This window comes from Kogia breviceps, chromosome 10 (assembly GCF_026419965.1).
Source record: "Kogia breviceps isolate mKogBre1 chromosome 10, mKogBre1 haplotype 1, whole genome shotgun sequence".
In the NCBI taxonomy this organism is placed as follows: domain Eukaryota; kingdom Metazoa; phylum Chordata; class Mammalia; order Artiodactyla; family Physeteridae; genus Kogia; species Kogia breviceps.
Window position 1 is genome coordinate 66,724,477 of NC_081319.1, and position 27,156 is coordinate 66,751,632.

The 27,156-nt window shown below is 35.5% G+C and overlaps 1 protein-coding gene across 50 annotated transcripts in view; it reads right to left on the reverse strand.

The window, feature by feature from the left end:
* Nucleotides 1-27,156, reverse strand: part of MLIP (muscular LMNA interacting protein) — a 269,496-nt gene that overhangs the window by 38,919 nt on the left and 203,421 nt on the right. For 5 of the 50 annotated variants that reach the window (XM_067005971.1, XM_067005965.1, XM_067005976.1 and 2 more), the window contains one exon: nt 7,796-9,309. The exons of 37 other annotated variants lie outside the window; for them this stretch is intronic. In XM_067005971.1, the coding sequence (XP_066862072.1) occupies nt 9,268-9,309 (42 nt within the window). In that variant the 3' untranslated portion in view covers nt 7,796-9,267. Of the gene's footprint in view, nt 1-7,198; nt 7,244-7,795; nt 9,310-11,446; nt 11,580-27,156 lie in introns of those variants that run through there. 8 more of the 50 variants (XR_010835033.1, XR_010835035.1, XR_010835032.1 and 5 more) reach the window with 2 other exon arrangements.

A 27,156-nucleotide genomic window follows, 5' to 3' on the forward strand; every position in this document is an offset into this window, starting at 1 on the left:
GATGAGGCCTTGAATTATGTGAACAGAACAAGGAAACCACAAGAGGGAAGTTCTGAATCTACAAAGAAAACTCACAAGAAAGGCATATATATATATATATATATATATATATATATATATATATATATATATATATATATGCATCATAAAAGAAAAGGGCTACTATTTTGCAGATCATTTTTAAGCACCTCTTATATTCTTGAAAATTTTAATGTAAGATAATAAATTGACAGTGATTAGCCTACAGTAAAACCTCCTAAGGGATAAAACTTCTAAAATAAAACCTGTTTTATTCACCTTTGAGACCTCAGCATCAAGCATAATGCCTAATAGAGCAGATGTTTAATGCAGTAATAATTGAATTTTCAAAAGAATATAACATTTTCAATGAGGTCAAGAATGCCATTAGTAATGAATGAATGTGTTTGGCTTTGTGTGAAATGGAAATTCAGTGCAAAATAATGCACATTGCTCAAAATGACATTCAGCTAAACAGGTAAATTCAACTTTTGAGACTATACAATTAATATTTCTTTTCATGTAAGCTGAATTGATTTTGCCAAAACCATGTATTTTTAAGCCACTGACTGGTTTTCTAAAATTTATGCTGAATGTGTTTGCTGTATCAGTAGATGCCCCCACAATGGGTTCAAACTTACTTTAAAAACTTAGTTCAAAACATACTTTAAAAAACTCTTGGAAAATTTTAAGCAGGTTAGAGAATTAAATTCTAGAGTTTTTCAGTTTGTAAAAATGAGGGGTTTTAACCTATGTATCTGGAAAATGTGACTAAAAGTGTTCTATTTTATTAGTTTCTTGTTTGTGCTTCAAGTGTTTATTTTATATATCAAGCAATTACAAATATACATTCTCATTTCACACACACAGACTACAAACATACACTTACTAAAAAGATAGCATCCTATATACAGTGTTCTGCATCTTATTTGTTTGAGGATTTTTTTTTTATTTGATTACAGTTTGGGAACATTTCTATATCAGTACGTGAAAGCTATGGATTCCCTATAACACACATTACTGAGTTATCTCACTGATGATAATCATCATTCAGTGATTCTCTTGGAAGTCCCAGGTATATCACCTAAAATATTAAATCACCTAACACAGTCATAAATTTATCTCTTCTTTGCCAGTTTTTGTAATTTTCAGGACTTTCTTTTGTCTAATCCCATTGGCTATTGCCTCTAACATTATTATTATTAAATAGTAGTCACGTTAATGTGCAATTTAATGGAAGGTTTGCAGTATTTGCCCATTAAAGATGGTTTTTAGATTAAAATGTATTCTAATTGTGCTTTATTTCTCAATCAACTATTTCATTATTTTATCAACTAATTAATCAGTGTGGAAAAGGATTAATATGAAAATTGAGTAGTAAGCACAAAGACTAGCTGTGTAAGAAAAAGAAAGCATTGTTATTGATAGTTGACAGTGCCTAGGAAGAGGACCTGAACAGTCTCTGGTTTATAGTCTGGCTTCAGCTTTTTTTGCTTTCCTTAAAAGTTTTTTTTTTAATTTATTTATTTATCTTTATTGAAGTATAGTTGACTTATAATATCGTGTTAGTTTGGGTGGACAGAAAAATGATTCAGTTATACATACATATATCTATTTTTTTCAGATTCTTTTCCCTTGTAGGTTATTACAAAATACTGAGTATAGTTCCCTGTGCTATATAGTAGGTCCTAGCTGTTTATCTCTTTTATATACAATAGTGTATATATGTTAATGTCAAAATCCTAATTTATCCCTCCCCCCACCTTTTCCCTTTGGTAACCATGAGTTTGTTTTCTATGTCTGTGGGTCTGTTTCTCTTTTGTATATAAGTTTATTTGTATCATTTTTCTCGGATGTTCAAGAATCCATTGTGAGAATGTCAGGAGGTAGCCTGTAGTGATCCAGGGGAATCCAAGAGTTCCTTATAGGGAGCAATCTAACCAAGGTCTAACCAATCCAGAGGGAAAAGTTTGAAGAGGGTGTGCTGCTCTGTGTTCTACGCTTCTAAGCTCTTTGGGCTAACCTCCATCTCTCAGGAGTCAGTCAAACCTGAACACTTCTGTAGGGTCAGATGGTATCAGCTATTCCAGGCAGCTGGGCAGGGAGGAAAGAGCAGAATTTTATCAGCATTTGCACAGGCCAAAGAGAGCTAAGAATCGTGGACAAGCTCACTTGTGCACTGTCTGTGGTCAGGACTGTACAAAGGACCCTTGGTGGTGACAGCTCTACAGGTATGTCACTGGAGGCACTTTTTCCAATCTGTGCTGCTTGTCTTCTATGCTCTGTGTAGGTTGTTATCCTGTGATTCTTTTACCATCTTCCTGGGAATTTGCTTTGCTTTTCTCTTGTGTTTGATCTCTTGTTTCCAATAGCCCATGTTTTTTCTTTTCCATGCTTCTTCTCATTCACTGGGCCTTAAAGGAGCTTCCTGGGAAAATGGAATTTGGGAAGCCAATTTTTGACACCTTCCATGTTGAAAACTTTGTTCTGTCCTTGCATAATTTTTTGGACTTAATCATTTAATTTTTTTGGATTAAATCATTTAATTTTTATAATTAAAATTTTAAAATTAAATCCAAAATTCTAAGTTGCAAAATAATTTCCTTCAGAATTTTGAAAGTATTGTTACACTGCAATAGTGTTACTACACTGTTACTGTTTTACACACTTTTTTCAAAAACATATTTTTTATGTATGATTTCTACAGCTTTTCTGTTTTACAGTTATTTTTGTCAATTCTCATCAGTTCCTTTCTTTTACTTTTCTTATGAGCAGGAGATCTTACTGTTCTTTAATTTTCCAAATTGAATATTTAATTGATTTATTTTTATTCTCTTATTAAACATATTTAGAGTTATAAATTATCTTCCAAGGGCTATTTTAACTATATTCTATGTTATAATAGATGATATTTTCATTGTCTTTTTCTCCACAGAGAAATTTTCTTTTGAATTTCCCCTTTAATAAAATAATTTGTTAAAGAGCAAATTTTTCAACATACAAATGGCAGGGACTTCTTGTGTTTTCTAAATTTGTTATTAATTTATAAAATTTTTGTGATCAGAGAAATTCCTCTGTATTATTTTTATCTTAGCAGTTAATAGTTATTTTATTGAAGTAGAGTTGATTTACAATATTATATAAATTTTAAGTGTACAACATTGTGATTCACAATTTTAAAGATTATATTATATTTATAGTTATTATAAAATATTGGCTATATTCCCTGTGCTCTACAATGTATCTTTGTAGCTTATTTATTTTGTACATAGTAATTTGTACTCTTAATCCCTTACCCCTATCTTGTATTACTTTTATCATGGCAACTAAAAGCTTTTCCTTTTAGGCCTAATCTCAATACATGGTTGGGTTTTGTGAAGAGTCCACAGATATACAAAAGAATAGTTTTTGTTTTGGTTTGGTTTTTTTTCAGGATACAGAACCCAACTACATATATATTAATTCAATTTACTTTAGAGGATCTATTTTTACCTACTGTCCTATGTAATCTATCAAAAACTATAAAATGAGTTAAAGTATTTTACCACCAATATATTTTTACTTTTTCTCATCCTATCTCTTGATTTTGCCTTATGAGCATTGATGTTATATTTTAATATTTAGATACTCTAATGATTATATTTTCCATGTAAAGTGTTTATCCTTTAGCATATAAGGGGGTCTTGCTTGTCTTGTTTAAGGAAATTTTGGCCTGAATTCAACCTTCCCATTCTGATCATTATAACCTCTCCTTTCCTTTTGTTTGTAGCACCTAGAACACTTTGTTATCCTCAGCTGTTCTCAATCACTTGGTTTAACAGTCCCAGCTTAAAGACTGCTTTTGTTTGTTATCTAATCTAGGAAGCTTTTCTTTTCCTTTTTTAAAAAAATTATTTATCTCCATAGTAAAGGAATCTTTCCTAGACCATAAATTTTTGCAAGAGGTTCGTATGAGGAAGGGACCACTGCCTGAGATTGTCTTTGTGCTCCAAAGATACAGGCTTTGGGGTGTGAGTCTGTTTAGTCTTTATTTTTCCTCAAACAATGAAGACTGTCAGCTATACAGTATTTTATATAGCAACTTATCTGTGTCCAGGCTGTCACAGAAAGAGAGAGCCTCCTGCAAATATGACTTCCTCTGTGATTCACTCTATGGCCTTACCTCCTCTGCTTCCTAGAACAAAATCAGTTCAGAGATCTTCTGTTGCCAACATATGCACTCATGCAAAGACAAGGGATTGGGGGTTTGCATATTAAGGTGTATCCCACACATCCAAGGTGGGTATTTTCCCAAAGAACAGTGATTTCATTAAATTCACTTATTTTAGAGAATAAAATATATTCTGACTTATTTCTGGCTTATTTTTCCTTTAAGTGTGAAAAAATGATTTTATTAAAGTCACTTATTTCAGAAAATAAAATATGTGCTGACTTATTTTTCCTTTAAGTCTGAAAAAAAGTCACTCATATATTTCATATTTAGAACACAAATGCTATAAATTGAGAATATTTTTAATTTATACTTTGATCCAGCTGCATAATAAAATTTCAATATAATGTAATTTGCTTATTCTTACTTTTTCAAATCTTCAGTGGCATTTTCTATGCATTTTCTAATGGTATTTGATACAAAGGAATGAATTTCAGTTCACCTTTCTTTTGTTTTCTATGTATTATATTATGAAGTTTACTGTAGCAGGAAGAACACATGTATCCCCAATTAAATTGGGTTTTCAATTTTTCCCTTATTAAGATCCCTCATAAAAGACTCCCAACATTTACTTAAGCAAAACTTTAAAAATTATAATATTAAGTACTCTTTGTCTTTAAACATTCCTGAAAATTGAACTTCATTTCCAAGCCCCAGATGCCTACTTTGGAAATGTCTTACTAATTATGATGTCATAATACAATTTTTAGTTAAAATTCAAGACAAAAATATAAGGTTAGGGCTAGGTATGTTAATAATGAAAGTAGTTATGAAACAGAAATAGACTCACAGACATAGAGAACAGACTTATGTTTGCCAAGGGTGGGAGGCAGGGGAGAGGAATGTATTGGGAGTTTGGGATTAGAAGATGCAAACTATTATATGTAAGATGGATAAACAACAACATCCTACTGTATATACAACAGGGAACTATATTCAGTATCCTGTGATAAACCATAATGAAAAAGAATATGAAAAAGAATATAGTATATAACTGAATCACTTTGCTGTAGAGCAGAAATTAACACAAAATTATAAATCAAGTATACTTCAATAAAATTTTTAAAAATAATGAAAGCAGGTATAAAATCTTATTGCAAATAATTTCAAAAATTTCAAAAAATTAGCCTACTTCTTGTCAAATTCCAGTAGGTTAACACTGATAAATATACAACTTATATTTATGGCTGGCTGATAACATACTTATCTAGACCTAGGTGTGATATGATGACCTCTGTCATTTCTTATTGTTTATATCTATATGAATAGTGGAATATTCAATCTAGATTATTTTGCAGGAGTTTTTTTAGTAAAGTTAACTTCTCACTCTCTGAAGATTATTTTAGTCAAAAAGAATTGAAATGATAAGTCATATACCAAGTTGGGCACATGAACGGCAATAGGGTGCAACAGGCTTAAGGAATAGCCAACTAAGGACTCTCTGTCCATTGCACCAAGTTGGAGAGCCATGACCCTTTTTTCCCCCCCTCAGGACTATACTTATTAGATGCTTGTAGTTGAAAGAATCTCAGTGATGATGGAAAGTAGGGGATGGGGCAAGAGACCCTTACTCAGGAAATCTCACCTAGAATATACATGAGCTGTGTTTAGCATTCAGAGCTACGAAAGAGACCAATATAAAACCATATATATCAGGAAAGCCTAAAACCTTTTTTATTGCTTTAGGTTAAGAGTTGGCCTACTTTTTCTGTAAAGGCCCTGATACTGTTTTTTTTTTTTTTTTTTTTTTTTTTTTTTAAACATCTTTATTGGGGTATAATTGCTTTACAATGGTGTGTTAGTTTCTGCTGTATAACAAAGTGATCAGCTATACATATACATATATCCCCATATCTCCTCCCTCTTGCGTCTCCCTCCCATCCTCCCTATCCCACCCCTCTAGGTGGTCACAAAACACTGAGCTGATCTCCCTGTGCTATGCAGCTGCTTCCCACTAGCTATCTATTTTACATTTGCTAGTGTATATAGTCCATGCCACTCTCTCACTTTGTCCCAGCTTACCCTTCCCACTCCCTGTGTCCTCAAGTCTATTCTCTATGTCTACGCTTTTATTCCTGCCCTGCCCCTAGGTTCTTCAGAACCATTTTTTTTTTTTTTTTTAGATTCCATATTTCTGTGTTAGCATACAGTATTTGTTTTTCTCTTTCTGACTTACTTCACTCTGTATGACAGACTCCAGGTCCATCCATCTCACTACAAATAACTCAATTCCATTTCTTTTCATGGCGAGTAATATTCCATTGTATATATGTGCCACATCTTCTTTACCCACTCATGTGTCAATGGACACTTAGGTTGCTTGCATGTCCTAGCTATTGTAAATAGAGCTGCAATGAACATTGTGGTACATGACTCTTTTTGAATTATGGTTTTCTCAGGGTATATGCCCAATAGTGAGATTGTTGGGTCATATGGTAATTCTATTTTTAGTTTTTAAGGAACCTCCATAGTGTTCTCCATAGTGGCTGTATCAGTTTACATTCCCACCAATGGACCAGTCATCCAAAATGAAAATAAATAGGGAAACACAACCTTTAAATGACACATTAAACAAGATGGACTTAATTGATATTTATAGGACATTCCATCCAAAAACAACAGAATACACTTTCTTCTCAAGTGCTCATAGAACATTCTCCAGCATAGATCATATCTTGGGCCACAAATCAAGCCTTGGTAAATTTAAGAAAATTGAAATCATATCAAGTATCTTTTCTGATCACAACGCTATGAGACTACTTATCAATTACAGGGAAAAAATCTGTAAAAAAGGCAAACACATGAAGGCTAAACAATACACTACTAAATAACCAAGAGATCACTGAAGAAATCAAAGAAGAAATCAAAAAATACCTACAAACAAATGACAATGAAAACACGATGACCCAAAACCTATGGGATACAGCAAAAGCAGTTCTAAGAGGGAAGTTTATAGCAATAAAATCTTACCTCAAGAAACAAGAAACATCTCAAATAAACAACCTGACTTTACACCTAAAACAATTAGAGAAAGAAGAATTAAAAAAAAATAGATACTGTATTTTGTAGGCTTTGCAAACCATATATTCTGTCACAATTACTACTGCTATGATAGCGTGAAAGCAGCCTCGGGTAATATATAAATGAATACGCATGACTGTGTGTCAATAATGCTTTATGGAAGAGGTGGTGAATCAGATCTGACCCACAGACTACAGCTTCTAAACCTAAAGGTTTGAAAACAACACACATTAATAAAATCATTTTTATGTTTGACCTGCACCCTACCTCCCTTCCAATGAATTATCTTGAGGTTGGTACATTTTTCTTTGGAGATCACTATTTGAAATGATTCCTGAAAATGAACATCATTCTACCCTGTTTTGTTATTCAGTAGATAAATCTCATAAGGTTCTCGTTTTTGAGGGAAGAACAGGAATCGTAAAATTCTCTTGTAAGTGTTTTTATCAGTGAGATATGTAACATAGTTATTGCCCATAAAATCCCTACAGTGCTTTTCACTTACTTGAGAATTGTCTTTTTCAATATAAAAATACTTCGAACAAATTTTCAAAAGAAAAGAAGCTTTATTTGAGAGTTTTGTTTGTAAAAGAGAATTGACAATTTGGCTTGATTATCATATCCTGCAAAACTTCAAGAACACACGAAGTTATGAAGCAAATAATATCTTTGTTCATTAGAGAAAGATTACCAAAAACATGCAGAGAATAAATTCATTTAGCTTTATTTGTTAAAAGAATTACAGAGCTAGTAGAATTAAATATTGACAGAGACATCATAAAAATAATGCTATAGCAATATCTGACGCATTCATCACTCTAGAAGAAGCCCACTTTCTACTCAGCCATCAAGTCAAATTGTTTAACCGTAAAATCTGTTTCCATTGCAACACCAAAGGGCATTGGAATGCATATGGGCTCTTCATTAAAGCCTACACATCTGAGGCTCTTTTGTTCCCTCTGTTTTTTTAAACCTCCTTTCCTGTGGTTTGGTAGTGAAAGGTGAAAATCCATTTTCCCCTTGCTCTCACTGTCCCCTCTACACATCACACAGTTATCTGTGCCTTTTGAAACTCAGAGCACCACTGCGTGAAATTACTGGAGCCTTTAACTCCATCCTTTCTTCCCCCTCCCCACCTCTTTGGGAAAACGAAACTTTTTTTTTCTTTTTTTAACAACACATTTTTAAATGCAGCACTTATATTCAGCTTTTCTTTCCTTCCTGGATCCTATAGTAATCCAAAATCAGAATTTTAGCATTTCTGCTAAAGTTTTAATTTAAAACAACACCCCGTTCATAAAGTCAAGGACGATTACAATGTACTTCTTAAAGAGTGCCTCCTTAGTCCAAAGAGGTATCAACATTTTACAGACATGATCACAGAAACTCCAAATTACTAAGAAGAGATTCTAATCATCTACATTTCACTAAAATCAAGCCAAGATAAGTTAGGTCTCTTAATTTTGAACATATGGCATAACTTCTTGCTTATCAGCCCTAATTTTAAAGCATCCATGTGCAGTTTTAAAACAGACATACTCAAAGCAACACATCTATTTCAGATCCTGACTTGAACCAAAAAATTTGAACTTGTTAAATATGAAAAAGCTAGCATATGCTTAGCTACTTCAAATTCCCTATTAAAAAAAATTGAAGGACTAAAACATAATTGTGAAGATAGGATTTGGATTATTTAGTTCTGAAAGTTTGTGGTTGTCTGAAAGCAAGTTTCACAGAGCAGATAACATAGATAAAGTGTAAAGATATTTGACTGAGATATGCTCAAGGGAAAAGAAAGAGGAAGTATAATCAATCACAGTGGGCACTAGAACATGAAAATGCTGAGTTTTATGTTTTTCTATACGTATAGTTTAATTCTTATCCTACATTCTGACATGGATGCATTTGGGGGAAAAGGTGCAATTTAAGTTGAAGAAGTTAGAAAGTAACACAGAAAAGAGGCTTCTCTGATTTCTCATCATGGTGGGAAGAAAGAAGAGAATGTATTTGGCGGCCCTTTAGTAGGAAGTCAACTCCTTTCTTCCAAAATTATAGTGCTCCTAAAAGAAATGATAACAACAGTAAACATTTAAAAATTTGCATTCCCTTTAAAGTGTCCAGAGCTCTTTCACAGTGACTGTTTCATTTAATCATGAACGGGTATGAGTATGGGTACCATTAGAAATGAGATTAGTAGCCCCATTTTTCTAGGATGAAACTGAAGTTCAGAGAGTTGGCTGATCTTCCCAGGATCACACCAAGCCCATGTTCTTTCCACTGCATTCTATCGTAATGTTTCTCTCCTTTGCAGGAAGCAGGAAAGTTACTGCTGGAGCAGTAGGCTCCAGTAACCAATAGTGAAGGTAGGGTCCCTTAATGCATTAGGCAACCAGAATACCGGGTCATGGAGTGTGTAGCCTGAGTGTGAAGTAGACAAGTCAGAGCGAGAGGGTGCAGAGGGTTGCAGAGAAGGTTAAGAGTAGCAGGAAGGAGACAGAGACCGAGGTTCAGATATTTAGAACCCACTAGAATCTAAGCTCCATGGGATCAAGGATATTGCCTGCTCTGTTTGAGAAAGCACTCATATCTTTTTTGGCACAAACATAAATGGCTGGATGCTAAGAAGAGACAGAAGGGAAGTGAATGTGGAGAGAAATAGCGACACAATCCATCAGGGACACCATCCACAGCAAGGACTACAAGCCCAGGAATATTTTCCAGTCCCTTCTCCCCTACACGCCTGTGCTCTGTGGTCCTTCCACCAACATGGGCAGCTAAGGCTTAATACCATTTTCATATCTCAGGGTAAGATTTTGGTGGTGACTGTTAAAACTGAATTTCAAAGAGAAATTCAGTACATTTAATGTACAAGATACATTAAATGTAGCCTTCATATTGTTCACATTAACAAAGCATTATAATTTTAAAGAAAAATGATATTGTGGTTTTTAATATCCTGAGGTTTTGTTCCTTTGAATCTACTATTGTTTTACCAAGAAATTTAAGTGAAAGTGTTGATATTCAGCAACTAAATTGTGTTTCCTGTACACAGCCTGTCACCAGTCTAAAATCACCTTTCAGAGAGATCTAGAAGGGCAAAAATTATCCCCAAAGCTCATTACAAGGATTATCCCAGAGTCTTTTGTGATTATGAAACAAAGGAATCAAAGCATGGTGTCTTCTACACTTAAAGAATGCAGAAACAGGAAATCCAGACACAGCCAAGACTTTGCTTTCATTATAGAAAGCATCTTTGTTTAAATTTTAGGTTGCCTACTTAACCTTCTTATTCAGGATATTTGCAACGGAAATAGTTGTCAGTTTGCCAATGTAAAAAAAGGAAAAAAGTAATTTAAGCAAATACCAGGACCCTGATGCAGGCTGTTATATATGTGTGTCTTTTATATAAACACACACACACATATATATAAATTTTTATATGTATATATAAATTTAATTTTGAAAAGAAATCATTTCTCTCCCAGGGATTTTAGTTTAAGGAAAAGCAAAACAAAGTATAGTTATTCAAAGGGAAATAATGACAGTGAACCATATTGATGATTTCTTATTACTCCACAAATAGGAAGTAAATAGGACATGATTTTTTTAAAAAGGAAAAAAATCAAAGAAAATATTCCCTGCCCCAAATTTCTCAATCAAAAAGAAAAGAATCAAAGTAAACTCTTTGGGGGGAGAACTAGTCTTATTTGTCATGATTTTGACCTAGACAGTAGATTATAAGATTTTCCATCTCTCCAAATTTATGACCTGATTAATACTTGCTCTTTCTTTTTTTGGATCATCTAAGGATGTGAAATATCAGAAGGGTTCCAGTAATATTTAAGGGCATGAACACAGAATTTCAGGGTAAGGAGGTACCTTCGAAAGTACTTCATACAACACACTCATTTTGTAGATGTGTAATTAAATCCAGGATCAGGAATGACTTAGTCCAACAGCATGTATTTTAAGAGTTAACATCAGACTGCCTGACTTTTTAAAATTTCTTTCAGTTAATTGTCCTGACACCTAACAATTGGGGAAATACAAGAAAGAGAAATGTCTAGAAAAGTGGTAAAGCCATAATTTTGCTGACATACAGCCAAAGAAAATGTATGTCCCTTGTCAAACAGGGCTATTATTATGAGTAGTGGCTCCATGGAATGTGGAAATTCTCATAAATGGAGACTTACTTACCTCCTTTGTGTAAATCAAATAGGGAAAAGTTCTTAGTTCAAACACAAAAGAAGGCACTTAATCAACTTTGGTTGAAAGGAAATGCCCCTGGCAGGGGTCTCTTTGAGTATCATTAGTCATAGAATTCTTGGAGCTGGAAGGGAGGCAAGAGGTGGGTTAGCCCAGAGTCTCTCAACCCCAGCATTAGTGACATTTGGGGTAGGATAAATCTTTGCTGTGGGGGACTGTCCTGGATACTGTAAGATGTTTAGCAGGATACCTGGCCTCTACCCACGGGGTGCCAGGAGCATGCCCAGCCCCAGTCATGACAGTAATGTCTGAGGCAAAGTCATGCCAGTTGAGAACCACTGGTCCCCTCATTTCACAAATGCACTGAGTAGAACTGGTTAACCACACAATCACAACTAGAACACACACTTCAGAGCTCTTTCTGAAAAACCAACCTGCCCTAGTTCCCCTTTGGTTCAATTATGTATCATAATGAATAAGGGCATCAGATCTTGCATGAATGTGGTTTCTGAAATGTGAGGTGAAACTAGCCTGACTTTAAAATATGCTGCAAAGGGCCAGCCCTTCTATCAAATGCAATTCATGAGTGCCTAATACTTCCCCAAAGCCATTAAGCCACAGATGGAGAAAAACACCTCTATTTTTCTGAGCCTACCCTATGGGATAAATATCATATATACTTGCTTTTACTTGAGCAGGTAAAATATGTTAAGCCTCTCAGCTCTACTGGACAAAGATAACTGACAATCTGGTTCCTGGTAAGTTTTTTCTTACAAAATGCATTTTCTGTTTTCAAGGAAAAGTAAGGTAAAATATATTAAAGATCTAAAGGTTCATAAAACAAATTTATATTTGGATGGCTGGGCTACGGTAGATTAAATTTCACTTAGGATGTCTAGATTTGGAGGTTAGAACATTATTTTTAAAAACTCTAAAAACCTACCAGCTCTCCCATCTCAAAGGAATCATCAGTTTTGAATTTACAAATTTACTACAGATTGTTCTTTTCACACAGCCTTTGAGATAAAGAGAAATACATTTTTAATCCTGACCTTTTTTTTTCCATATATTATTTTAAATCTCTTGCTTCACTAACTTGATTTCAGTTTTAACAGGTTGGACTTCTAAAGCTGTCTTTAGTTTCTTTAATGGAACTTTAAAAATAGTTTATTTACCAGTTTTAGCTCTCTGTTTCATTCTGTTCTATGCACCCTCTTGATTGCTCTTCTCATTTGGATTTATTGTTTTCTCTGCCAAATGACAAACTCACAGTTATTTTATCTTAGATCACAGTGAGGAAGAGAAAGTTTCCAAGTCTCTTCATATGACTCAGCTTCAAACTTCTATATATTGCTGTGATCTTTACATTTGTCATCATGCAAAGCTGGCCTAATCTCACCCACACTTTAAAATATCTAACAATCTCTCCAATGGTTAGAGATTATAACATTTATTCTAAACACATCAATCTTAGCATTTATATTCAAAGAATACCTCCAGTTTTTTACTACATCCTCCTCTAAATATATTCTACCTAGATTCCATTTCTCATAGGTCAAAGAAAATGTTCATTAGAGAAAAGAAAACCACAAGCCCCTCACCCTGGTTGCATTTCCTAAGTACACTTATTGATAACTAGCACCCAAATTATGTTAAGGAAGTTGTAGAATTGAATCAGTTTAGAGAGGGATGGAGGAGATCATTGTAGACAATGTCCTGGGAGAGGTGCGACATACGGTATAAAAGACAAAACTATACCAAAACCATGTTGTTGTCACCATATAGTTCTATTCACAGGCTGACACTGACTCAAAGTTCAAGAAGTTTTGAGAAATAGACTCCTCTGAAGTAAAACATAAGAAAGGACCTTTTTTCTTGCCAACAAATAAAATGAACTTTCTAAACTTTGAATAATATTTATTTTGGCTATTACTTAAAATTATTTTTACACAGCTACCTTCTCCTCTTAAAATTCTGTTGTCTGATGCTTTTCAGGTGAAACCAATAGAGAATTTTAAACTCTGTTTTAACAAAACCTTATTTTAAGTACTATTTGTCTTGCCTTTCCCTGGCTTTTCTCACACAAATATAAAGGAAAAAAACCCCTTACTTTAAAACATAATATACAAAAAGTTTTAAGTAAAAAAATAATATTTTTTTTAATTTTAAAAAATTGAAGAAAAGAAACTTAGCCTTCCAAATAGAAGTAATAAAAGTTTAGATATAATGACTACAGCTTTTTATTTCATAAATTTCAACCTTATTAGATGTAGATAAAAATGAAAATAAAGATTGAATTCAACCAAAACATAAAAAAGGAATATAATCTACATGAGAGGTTCTAAATATGGTAATCATCACCTCTCATAAATAAAGATATCTGGGGACATCATGAGTTAACAAAGCATAGGACATATTTATATAAAGCTTTCAGATTATCATTGTTTCCCAATAGACTGGTGTATAGTCAGACATTACATATTCACCAATTTCTTAAACTACTAATGCTTCAAAGCTTAACTAATTATTAGAATTCAGTTGCTTAACTAATTATTAAAATTATTCCATCTATTATGATAGAAGTGGCAAATAGGTCTTCTTTGTGTGTCTGTTTTAAAGCAAGTAAAAATACTCCCTCTTGTGAGAGCACCAGAATCATAATTAACTGCTGAACCATCATCAACAGGAAAACACTGGAACTCACCAAAAATGATACCACACCTCCAGAGAAAAAGGAGAAGCCACAATGAGATGGTAGAAGGGGGCGCAATCACAATAAAATCAAATCCCATAACTGCTGGTTGGGTGACTCACAAACTGGAGAACATTTATATCACAGAAGTCCACCCACTGGAGTGAAGGTTCTGAGCTCCACATCAGGCTTCCCAACCTGAGGATCCAGCAATGAGAGAAGGAATTCTTAGAGAATCAGACTTTGAAGGCTAGCGGGATTTGATTGCAAGATTTCTAAAGGACTGGGGGAAACAGAGATTCTACTCTTGGAGGGCACACACAAAGTAGTGTGTGCATCGGGACCCAGGGGAAGGAGCAGTGACCCCATAGGAGACAGAACCAGACCTACCTGCTAGTGTTGGAGAGTCTCCTGAAGAGGCAGGGGGTGGTTGCCTTTCACCATAAGGACAAGGACACTGGCAGCAGAAGTTTTGGGAATTACTCCTTGGCATGAGCCCTCCCAGAATCCACCATTAGCCCAACTAAAGAGCCAGGTATTATCCAGTGTTGGGTCACCTCAGGCCAAACAATCAACAAGGAGTGAATCCAGCCTCACCCATCAGCAGACAAGAGGATTAAACTTTTACTGAGCTCCGCCCACAAGAGCAACACCCAGCTCTACCCACCACCAGTCCCTCCCATCAGGAAACTTACACAAGCCTCTTAGATAGCCTCATCCACCAGAGGGCAGATAGCAGGAGCAAGATGAGCTACAATCCTGCAGCCTTTGGAACAAAAACCACATTCACAGAAAGATAGACAAGATGAAAAGGCAGAGGGCTATGTACCAGATGAAGAAATAATATAAAACCCCAGAAAAGCAACTAAATGAAGTGGAGATAGGAAAACTTCCAGAAAAAGAGTTCAGAATAATTATAGTGAAGATAATCCAGGACCTCAGAAAAAGAATGGAGGCAAAGATTTAGAAGATGCAAGAAATGTTTAACAAAGACCTAGAAGAAATGCAGAACAAACACCTAGAAGAATTAAAGAACAAATAAAGAGATGAACAATAAAATATCTGAAATGAAAAATACACTAGAAGGAATCAATAGCAGAATAACTGAGGCAGAAGAACAGATAACTGAACTGGAAGATGGAATGGTGGAATTCACTGATGCAGAACAGAATAAAGAAAATAAAATGAAAAGAAATGAAGACAGCATAAGAGACCTCTGGGACAACATTAAATGCAACAACATTTGCATTATAAGGGTCCCAGAAGGAGAAGAGAAAGAGAAAGGACCCGAGAAAATATTTGAAGAGATTATAGTCGAAAACTTCCCTAACGTGGGAAAGGAAATAGCCACCCAACCACCCAACCCCAGGAACTGCAGACAGTCCCAGGCAGGATAAACCCAAGGAGAACCATGCCAAGACACATAGTCATCAAACTGACAAAAATTAAAGGCAAAGAAAAATTATTGAAAGCAACAAGGGAAAATGACAAATAACATACTAGGGAACTCCCATAAAGTTGACAACTGAATTTCAGTAGAAACTTTACAAGCCAGAAGGGAGTGGCATGATATACTTAAAGTGATGAAAGGGAGAACCTGCAACCAAGATTACTCTGCCTGGCAAGGATCTCATTCAGATGCGACAGAGAAATCAAAAGCTTTACAGAGAGGCAACAGCTAAGAGAATTCAGCACCACCAAACCAGCTCTACAACTAATGGTAAAGGAACTTCTCTAAATGAGAAACACAACGGAAGTAAAGGACCTAAAAAAAAAAAAAAAAAAAAAAAAATGCAAATAAATACTAGTAACAGGAACATACATACCGATAATTACCTTAAATGTGAACGGATTAAATGCTCCAACCAAAAGACACAGGCTCGCTGAATGGATACAAAAACAAGACCCTTACATATGCTGTCTACAAGAGACCCACTTCAGACGTAGGGACACATATAGACTGAAAGTGAGGGGATGGAAAAAATTATTCCATGCAAATGGGAATCAAAAGAAAGCTGGAGTAGCAAATCTCATATCAGATACACTAGACTTTAAAATAAAGAATGTTACAAGAGACAAAGAAGGACACTACATAATGATCAAGGGATCAATCAAAGAAGAAGATATAACAATTATAAATATATATGTACCCAACATAGGAGCACTTCAATACATAAGATAACTGCTAACAGCTATAAAAGGGGAAATTGACAGTAACACAATAATAGTGGGGGACTTTAACACCTCACCTACATCAATGGACAGATCATCCAAACAGAAAATTAATAAAGAACCACAAGCTTTAAATAACACAATAGACCAAATAGATTTCATTGATATTTATAGGGCATTCCATCCAAAAACAGCAGATTACACTGTCTTCTCAAGTGCACATGGAACATTCTCCAGGATAAATCACATCTTGGGTCACAAATCAAACCTCAGTTAAGTTAAGAAAATTGAAATCATATCAAGCATCTTTTCTGACCACAATGCTATTAGATTCTAAATCAATTATAGGGGAAAAAAACATAAAAAACACAAACACATGGAGACTAAACAATACGTTACTAAATAACCAAGATATCACTGAATATATCAACAAGGAAATCAGAAAATACCTAGAGACAAATTACAATGAAAACACAATGATCCAAACTGTATGGGATGCAGCAAAAGCAGTTCTAACAGGGAAGTTTATAGCAATAATATCCTACCTCAAGAAACAAGAAAAATCTCAAATAAACAACCTAAACTTACACCTAAAACAATTAGCGAAAGAAGAAAAAAAACCACAAAGTTACTAGAAGGAAAGAAATCATAAAGATTAGAGCAGAGGGCTTCCTTGGTGGTGCAGTGGTTAAGAATCCTCCTGCCAATGCAGGGGACACAGGTTCGAGCCCTGGTCTGGGAAGATTCCACATGCCACAGAGCAACTGGGCCCTTGAGCCACAACTACTGAGCCTGCGTGTCTGGAGCCTGTGCTCTGCAACAAGAGAGGCCGTGACAGTGAGAGGCCTGCACACCGCAATGAACAGTAGCCCCCACTCACCACAACTAGAGAAAGCCTGTGTACAGCAATGAAGACCCAAAACAGCCAAAAATAAATAAATAAATTTATTTTTAAAAAATAAAGATTAGAGCAGAAATAAATGAAAAACAAACAAAGAAATCAATAGGAAAGATCAGTAAAACTAAAAGCAGGTTCTTTGAGAAGATAAATAAAATTGATAAACCAATAGCAAGACTCATCAAGAAAAAGAGGGAGAGGACTCAAATCAATAAAATTGGAAATGAAAAAGGAGAAATTACAACAGACACCACAGAAACACAAAGCATCCTATGAGACTACTACAAGCAATTCTATGAAAATAAAAAGGACAACCTGGAAGATATTTTCAAATTCTTAGAAAGGTATAACCTTCCAAGACTGAACCAGGAAAAAAATAGAAAATATGAACAAACAAATCACAAGTAATAAAATTGAAACTATGATTAAAAATCTTCTAACAAACAAAAGTCCAGGACCAGATGGCTACAGGTGAATTCTATCAAACATTTCAAACATTTAGAGAAGAGCTAACACCAATCCTTCTCAAACTCTTCCAAAATATTGAAGAGGAAAGAATGCTCCCAAATTAATTCTATGAGGCCACCATCACCCTGATACCAAAACCAGAAAAAGATACTACAAAAAAAGAAAATTACAGACCAATATCACTGATGATTATAGATGCAAAATTCCTCAACAAAATACTAGCAAACAGAATCCAAAAACACATTAAAAGGATCACACATCATGATCAAGTGGGATTTATCCCACGGATGCAAGGATTCTTCAATATATGCAAATCAATCAATGTGATACACCATATTAACAAATTGAAGAATAAAAACCATATGATTTTTTCAATAGATGCAGAAAAAGCTTTTGAAAAAATTCAACACCCATTTATGATAAAAACTCTCCAAAAAGTGGGCATAGAAGGAACGTACCTCAACATAATAAAGGCCATATACAACAAACCCACAGCCAACATCATTCTTACTGGTGATATACTGAAAGCATTTCCTCTAAGATCAGGAACAAGACAAGGTTGTCCACTCTTGCCACTATTATTCAACATAGTTTTGGAAGTCCTAGCCACAGCAATCAGAGAAGAAAAAGAAATAAAAGGAATACAAATTGCAAAAGAATAAGTAAAACTGTCACTTTTTGCAGATGACATGATACTATACATAGAGAATCCTAAAGATGCTACCAGAAAAAATATTGGAGCTAATCAGTGAATTTGGTAAAGTTGCAGGATACAAAATTAATGCACAGAAATCTCTTGCATTCCTATATACTAATGATGAAAGATGTGAAAGAGAAATTATGGAAACACTCCCATTTACAATTGCAACAAAAAGAATAAAATACTTAGGAATAAACCTACCTAGGGAGACAAAAGACCTATATGCAGATAACTATAAGACACTGATGAAAGAAATTAAAGATGATACAAACAGATGGAGAGATATGCCATGTTCTTGGATTGGGAGAATCAGCATTTGTCGAAACGACTATAGTACCCAAGGTAATCTACAGATTCAATGAAATCCGTATCAAATTACTAATGGCATTTTTTTTTTTTTTTTTTTTTTTTTTGGTATGCGGGCCTCTCACTGCTGCGGCCTCTCCCGCTGCGGAGCACAGGCTCCAGACACGCAGGCCCAGCGGCCATGGCTCACGGGCCCAGCCGCTCCGCGGCATGCGGGATCCTCCCGGACCAGGGCACAAACCCGCGTCCCCTGCATCGGCAGGTGGACTCCCAACCACTGCGCCACCAGGGAAGCCCCTAATGGCATTTTTCATAGAACTAAAACAAAAAAATCTTAAAATTTGTATGGAAAACACAAAAGACCCCAAATAGCCAAAGCAGTCTTGAGGGAAAAAAATGGAGCTGCACTAACCAGACTCCCTAACTTCAGACTATACTACAAAGCTACAGTAATCAAGACAGTATGGTACTGGCACAAAAACAGAAATATAGATCAATGGAACAGGATAGAAAGTCCAGAGAAAAACCCACGCACCTATGGTCAACTAATCTATGACAAAGGAGGCAAGGATATACAATGGAGAAAAGACAGTCACTTCAATAAGTGGTGCTGGGAAAACTGGACAGCTACATGTGAAAGAATGAAATTAGAACACTTCCTAACACCATACACAAAAATAAACTCAAAATGGAGAGACCTGAATATAAGAGTGGACACTATAAAACTATTAGAGGAAAACATAGGAAGACCACTCTGACATAAATCACAGCAAGATCTTTTTTGATACACCTCCTAGAGTAAAGGAAATAAAAACAAAAACAAACAAACAAATGGTACCTAATGAAGCTTAAAAGCTTTGGAAAGCAAAAGAAACTACAAACAAGATGAAAAGAAAGCCCTCAGAATTGGAGAAAATATTTGCAAATGGATCAACGGACAAAGGATTAATCTCCAAAATATATAAACAGCTCATGCAGCTCAATATTAAAAAAAAACCAAACAACTCAATCCAAAAATGGACAGAAGACTTAAAGAGACATTTTTCCAAAGAAGACATACAGATGGCCAAGAAGCACATGACAAGCTGCTCAACATCACTAATTATTAGAGAAATGCAAATCAAAACAACAGTGAGGTATCCCGTCACACCAGTCAGAATGGGCATCATCAGAAAATCTACAAACAACAAATGTTGGAGAGGGTGTGGAGAAAAGGGAACCCTCTTGCACTGTTGGTGGGAATGTAAATTGATACAGCCATGATGGAGAACAGTATGGAGGTTCCTTATAAAACTAAAACTAGAAATACCATGTGACCCAGCAATCCCACTACTGGGCATATACCTAGAGAAAACCATAATTCAAAAAGACACATGCACCCCAATGTTCATTGCAGCACTATTTACAATAGCCAGGTCATGGAAGCAACCTAAAAGCTCATTGACAGATGAATGGATAAAGAAGATGTGGTACATATATACAATTCTATATTACTCAGCTATATAAAGGAATGAAATTGGGTCAATTTGTAGAGAGGTAGATGGACCTAGAGACTGTCATATGGAGTGAAGTAAGTCAGAAAGAGAAAAACAAATATTGTATATTAACACATATATGTGGAACCTAGAAAAATGGTACAGAAGGACCAGTTTGTAAGGCATAAATGGAGACACAGATATAGAGAACAAACATATGGACACCAAGGGGGTAAAGTGTTGAGGGGGGAGTGATGAATTGGGAGATTGGGATTGACATATATACACTAATATGTATAAACTGGATAACTAATTAGAACTTGCTGTATAAAAAATTAAAGAAAATTCTAAAAATAAATAAATAAATAAATAAAGCAAGTAAAAATCTAAGATTCTTAAACCTACATAAAGCAATGGAAGAGGGGCAGGAGAAGAAATCTCCCTTAGCAATGTGGAAACCTGCACCCCTTAGTTCCTGTCTTCCTTGGTACATACACAAGGTCAAGAGAAATCTTAAAGCAATAATAATAAAAATAATGAAAAATAAATAATAAATGGGAGAGATAAAAGCCTAAGTTTGACGAGGAGCTCCTATATGATTATATCGTGGAAGAAAAAGTAAATATTGTCTCTATAGAACAATTTCTTTAACATTAAAAATTTATTGTGTTGATAAATTATCTATTATATATCATACATAACCTGTATATGATAAATTGTCTATTACCTACTACATATAGAGGAAGGGAAGAAGGGAGGAAGGAAAAGGGAGGGAGGGACAGAGGGAGTAAGGGGAAAAGATGAAGAGAAAAACTCACAAGGATTTCATTACTTGAATAATCAAAAACAACCTGGTAACAGTTGGAAAAGCCAAATCTCTGGTCTTAACTCTTCCAAAAGAAATGTAGCCCTGCAAGAAATTTTGGTTCTCTTCCCTCAAAACTATTCAGCAAAGCACTTCATCATTTCTAGATCTAAAAAGGTTAAACATTTTAATCTGAAAATTTTCTTAATAAAAGGTTAGCAATGATAAAAAGATAATTTTATGACAAAAGAGATTGAGCCATCTTGACTGAAAAACAAATGTTGAAAAAGTAGCAAATTGTGACAAAGCCAGAAGTCATTCATAATAAAAGGCAATATTATCTAATTCACCTTTTAACAAAGGTGTTTGCTCGTAACACATGGGTGATAAGGAAGTGCAGGTGAAGGTCACAGTAAAAATATAATTTGATGTATATATGTCCATGCCACTCTCTCACTTTGCCACAGCTACATATATACACTACCAAACATAAAATAGATACCTAGTGGGAAGCAGTTGCATAGCACAGGGAGATCAGCTCAGTGCTTTATGACCACCTAGAGGGGTGGGATAAGGAGCGTGGGAGGGAGGGAGATGCAAAAGGGAAGAGATATGGGAACATATGTATATGTAAAACTGATTCACTTTATTATAAAGCAGAAACTAACACACCATTGTAAAGCAATTATACTCCAATAAAGATGTTAAATATATATATATATAATTTGATGAATAATTAAATAGAAATCTGAAAGTCACCCACATTGTCATCAAAGTTGAATATCAAACAGATAGTTTGGTAGGGAAGTCAGATGTCTAAGAAAACTCAGAAGAAAAGAAAGAATGTAAATACTACAATAAAGAAAATTCCCTATAATTACCTTTTTACATTCTCTGTGGTGTGAAGGAAACTTATTAAATGGTCATTTTCACACAAAAACATGCTCTTTTCCCTACTGAAGCAAATTAGGAGGAAAATAAAATTTAAGAGACATACATGCTGGAAAGCACTATTTCTCATTTAAAAAAAAAGAAAAAAGGAAAACATTTCCAGGAAAATCAGATGAAACTACAATACAACCCCCTTTCAATTCTGTCCACAATATTTTTATATATTTCTCTAGGGCTTCAAGAAAGAAATGACATACCTAATATCATGGGCTGAATTACTAATTTATAAAGAATGAGAGAAAAATATTTTATACCACATTTTATATAATTGAGGTTAGCAAATGCTTTTTCTACTAAGTTGAGACTCTTCAGTGCAGCAATCACTTTTGTCTAATTAAATACATTAAATGACCAGAAAGCAATCAGTATGTTTTGCAAACTCACGAGTAGTCAGATAAACAAAACACCATTCCTCTTTTTGGTATCTTCATTTTAATTAGTGAATTGATTTGCTAAGCCTCTATGTCTTCTGGATGCCCATTTGTCCAATCAATTACATTAGTTATTTTCCAACTCTGCCTTTAGTTATCAATAGAACTATGCTTCAAAGTACATCACCATAGTTTTATATCGGTAGGTGGAGTGTGAGGATATTTTGTAAGAACCCAAAAGGACCACAAATTGATATAATAATGGATTGAAAGGTAATTTCAGAGAAGCATAAGCTTCATCCTGAAGTGTGTCTTTGTTTAAAAATCCATCTAATATAGAATGATGAGAGGAGACCTTCAAGATGGCAGAGGAGTAAGATGTGGAGATAAACTTCCTCCCCACAAATACATCAAAACTACATCCACATGTGAAACAACTCCTACAGAACACCTACTGAATGTTGTCAGAAGTCCTCAGACTTTCCAAAAGGCAAGAAACTCCCCACATACCTGGGTAGGGCAAAAGAAAAAGGAAAAAAAAACATAGACAAAAGAAGAGTTGTGGGACCTGCACCTCTGGGAGGGAGCTGTGAAGGAGGAAACGTTTCCACACACTAGGAAGCCCCTTCACTGGCAGAGACAGGGGCTTGGTGGGGGGGAAGCTTCAGAGTAACAGAGGAGAGTGCAGCAGCAGGGTACAGAGAACAAGGCAGAGAGATTCCCACACAGAGGATCGGTGCCGACCAGCACTCACTGGACTGAGAGGCTTGTCTGCTCACCCGCTGGGACAGGAAGGGGCTGGGAGCTGAGGCTCCAGCTTTGGAGGTTAGATCCCAAGGAGAGGACTGGGGTTGGCTGCATGAACACAGCCTGAAGGGGGCTAGTACGCCACAGCTAGCCAGGAGGGAGTCCGGGAAAGTCTGTAACTGCCTAAGAGGCAAGAGACCATTGTTTCAGGGTGTATGAGGAGAGGGGATTAAGAGAACTGCCTAAATGAGCTCCAGAGACAGGCACGAGCTGTAGCCATCAGCATGGACCCCAGAGATGGGCATGAAATGCTAAGGCTGTGGAGGCAGCCACCAAGAAGCCTATGCACAAGCACAGGTCACTATCCACACCTCCCCTCCTGGGAGCCTGTGCAGCCCACCACTGCCAAGGTCCCATGATCCAGGGAAAAATTCCCTGGGAGAACACATGGCATGCCTCAGGCTGGTGCAACCTCATGTAAACCTCTGTTGCAGCAAGCTGGCCCCGCATTCCATACCCCTCCCTCTCCCGGGCCTGAGTGAGCCAGAGCCCCCTAATCAGCTGCTACTTTAAACCCATCCTGTCTGGGCAGGAACAGATGTCCTCAGGCAACCTATGGGCTGTCTGAGCCAAATCAAAACCTGAACCCCAGGAGCTGTGCAAACAAAGAAGAGAAAGGGAAATTTCTCCCAGCAGCTTCAGGAGCAGCAGGTTAAACCTCCACAATCAACTTGATGTACACTGCATCTGTGGAATACCTGACTAGACAAAGAATCATCCCAAAATTGAGGCAGTGGACTTTGTGATCAACTGTAGCCTTGGGGTTTGCTTTCTGCATCTAATTTGTTTCTGGTTTTATGTTTATCTTAGTTTAGTATTTACAGTTTATTATAATTGGTAGATTGTTTTATTGATTTGGATGCTCTCTTCCTTCTATATATATATATATATATATATATATTGCTTTTTCTCTTTTTCTCACTGTGTATGTGTATGTTTCTTTGTGTGATTTTGTCTGTATAGCTTTGCTTTTACCATTTGCCCTAGAGTTCTGTCTGTCCGTTTTTTTTTTTTTTTCTTCGTATAGGTTTTAGTGCTTGTTATCACTGGTGGATTTGTTTTGTGGTTTGGTTGTTCCCTTCGTTCTTCCTTTTCTTTTATTTAAAATTACTTTTTAATTTTTTAATTTTTAATAATTACTTTCCATTTTAATAATTTTATTTCATTTCTTTCTATCTTTCTTTCTCCCTTTTCTTCTGAGCCATGTGGCTGACAGGGTCTTGGTGCTACGGGCGGCTGTCAGGCCTGTGCCACTGATGTGGGAGAGTCAAGTTCAGGACATTGGTCCACCAGAGACCTTCAAGCTCCAAATAATATCAAATGGCGAAAGATCTCACAGAGATCTCCATCCCAATGCTAAGACCAAGCTCCACTCAACCACCAGCAAGCTACAGTGCTGGACACCCTATGCCAAATAACTAGCAACACAGGAACACAACCCCATCCATTAGCAGAGAGGATGTCTAAAATCATAATAAGGTCACAGATACCCCAGAAAACACTACCAGAAGTGGTCCTGCCCACAAGAAACACAAGATCCAGCTTCATCCACCAGAACACAGGCACTAGTCCCCTCTACCAGGAAGTCTCCAGAAACCACTGAACCAAACTTAGCCACTGGGGGCAGACACCAAAAACAACAGAACTACAAACCTGCAGCTGGCAAAAAGGAGACCCCAAACACAATAAGTTAAGTGAAATGAGAAGACAGTGAAACACACAGCAGATGATGGAGCAAGGCAAAAACCCACTAGACCTAACAAATGAAGAGAAAATAGGCAGTCTACCTGAAAATGAATTCAGAATAATTATAGTAAAGATGATCCAAAATCTTGGAAATAGAATGGAGAAAATATAAGAAACGTTTAACAAGGACCTAGAAGAACTAAAGAGCAAACAAACAACATGGACAACACAATAAATGAAATTTAAAACTCTCTAGAAGGAATCAATAGCAGAATAACTGAGGCAGAAGAATGGATAATTGACTGGGAAGAAAAAATAGTGGAAATAACTACTGCAGAGCAGAATAAAGCAAAAAGAATGAAAAGAATTGAGAACAGTCTTAGAGACATCTGGGACAACTTTAAATGCACCAACATTCAAATTATAGGGGTCTCAGAAAAAGAAGAGAAAAAGAAAGGGACTGAGAAAATATTTGAAAAGATTAGAGTTGAAAACTTCCCTAATATGGGAAAGGAAATAGTCAATCAAGTCCAGGAAGCACAGAGAGTCCCATACAGTAAAATCCAAGGAGAAACAGGCCAAGACACATATTAATCAAACTATCAAAGATTAAATATAAAGAAAAAATATTAAAAACAGCAAGAGAAAGAAAGCAAATAACATACAAGCGAATCAGCAGAAACTCTGCAAGCCAGAAGGGAATGACAGGACATATTTAAAGTGATGAAAGGGAAAAACCTACAACCAAGAATACTCTAACCAGCAAGAATCTTATTGAGATTAGACAGAGAAATTAAAACCTTTACAGACAAGCCAAAGCTAAGAGAATTCAGCACCACCAAAACAGCTTTACAACAGATGCTAAAGGAACTTCTCTAGGCAGGAACACAAGAGAAGGAAAAGACCTACAAGAACAAACCCAAAACAATTAAGAAAATGGTAATAGGAACATACATATTGATAATTACCTTAAATGTAAATGGATTAAATGCTCCAATCAAAAGACACAGACTGGCTGAATGGATACAAAATAAGACCCATATATATGCTGTTTACAAGACACCCACTTCAGACCTAGGGACACATACAGACTGAAAGTGAAGGGATGGAAAAAGATATTCCATGCAAATGGAAATCAAAAGAAAGCTGGAGTAGCAATTCTCATATCAGACAAAATAGACTTTAAAACAAAGACTATTACAAGAGACAAAGAAGGACACCACATAATGATCAAGGGATCAATCCAAGAAGAATATGTAACAATTCTAAATATTTATGCACCCAACATAGGAACACCTCAATACATAAGGCAAATGCTAACAACCAAAATGGGAAATCGACAGTAACACAGTCATAGTAGGGGACTTTAACACACCACTTTCACCAATGGAAATATCATCCAAAATGAAAATAAATAAGGAAACACAAGCTTTAAATGATACATTAAACAAGATGGACTTAATTGATATTTATAGGACATTCCATCCAAAAACAACAGAATACACTTTGTTCTCAAGGGCTCATGGAACACTCTCCAGGATAGATCATATCTTGGGTCACAAATCAAGTCTTGGTAAATTTAAGAAAATTGAAATTGTATCAACTATCTTTTCTTACCACAATGCTATGAGACTACTTATCAATTATAGGAAAAAAATCTGTAAAAATTACAAAGACGTGGAGGCTAAACAATGCACTACTTAATAACCAAGAGATCACTGAAGAAATCAAAGAGGAAATCAAAAAATACCTACAAACAAATGACAATGAAAACATGATGACCCAAAACCTATGGGATATAGCAAAATAAGTTCTAAGAGGGAAGTTTATAGCAATACAATCCTACCTCAAGAAACAAGAAACATCTCAAATAAACAACCTAAATCTACACCAAATGTAATTAGAGAAAGAAGAACAAAAAATCCCCAGAGTTAGCAGAAGGAAAGACAGCACAAAGATCAGATGAGAAATAAATGAAAACGAAATGAAGGAAGCTATAGCAAAGATCAATAAAACTAAAAGCTGGTTCTTTGAGAAGATAATCAAAATTGATAAACCATTAGCCAGACTCATCAAGAAAAAAAGGGAGAAGACTAAAATTAATAGAATTAGAAATGAAAAAGGAGAAGTATCAACTGACACTGCAGAAATAGAAAAGATCATAAGAGATTACTACAAGCCACTATATGCCAATAAAATGGACAACCTGGAAGAAATGGACAAATTCGTAGAAAAGCACAACCTTCTGAGACTGAACCAGGAAAAAATAGAAAATATAAACAGACCAACCACAAGTAATGAAATTGAAACTGTGATTAAAAATCTTCCAACAAACAAAAGTCCAGGACCAGATGGCTTCACAGGTGAATT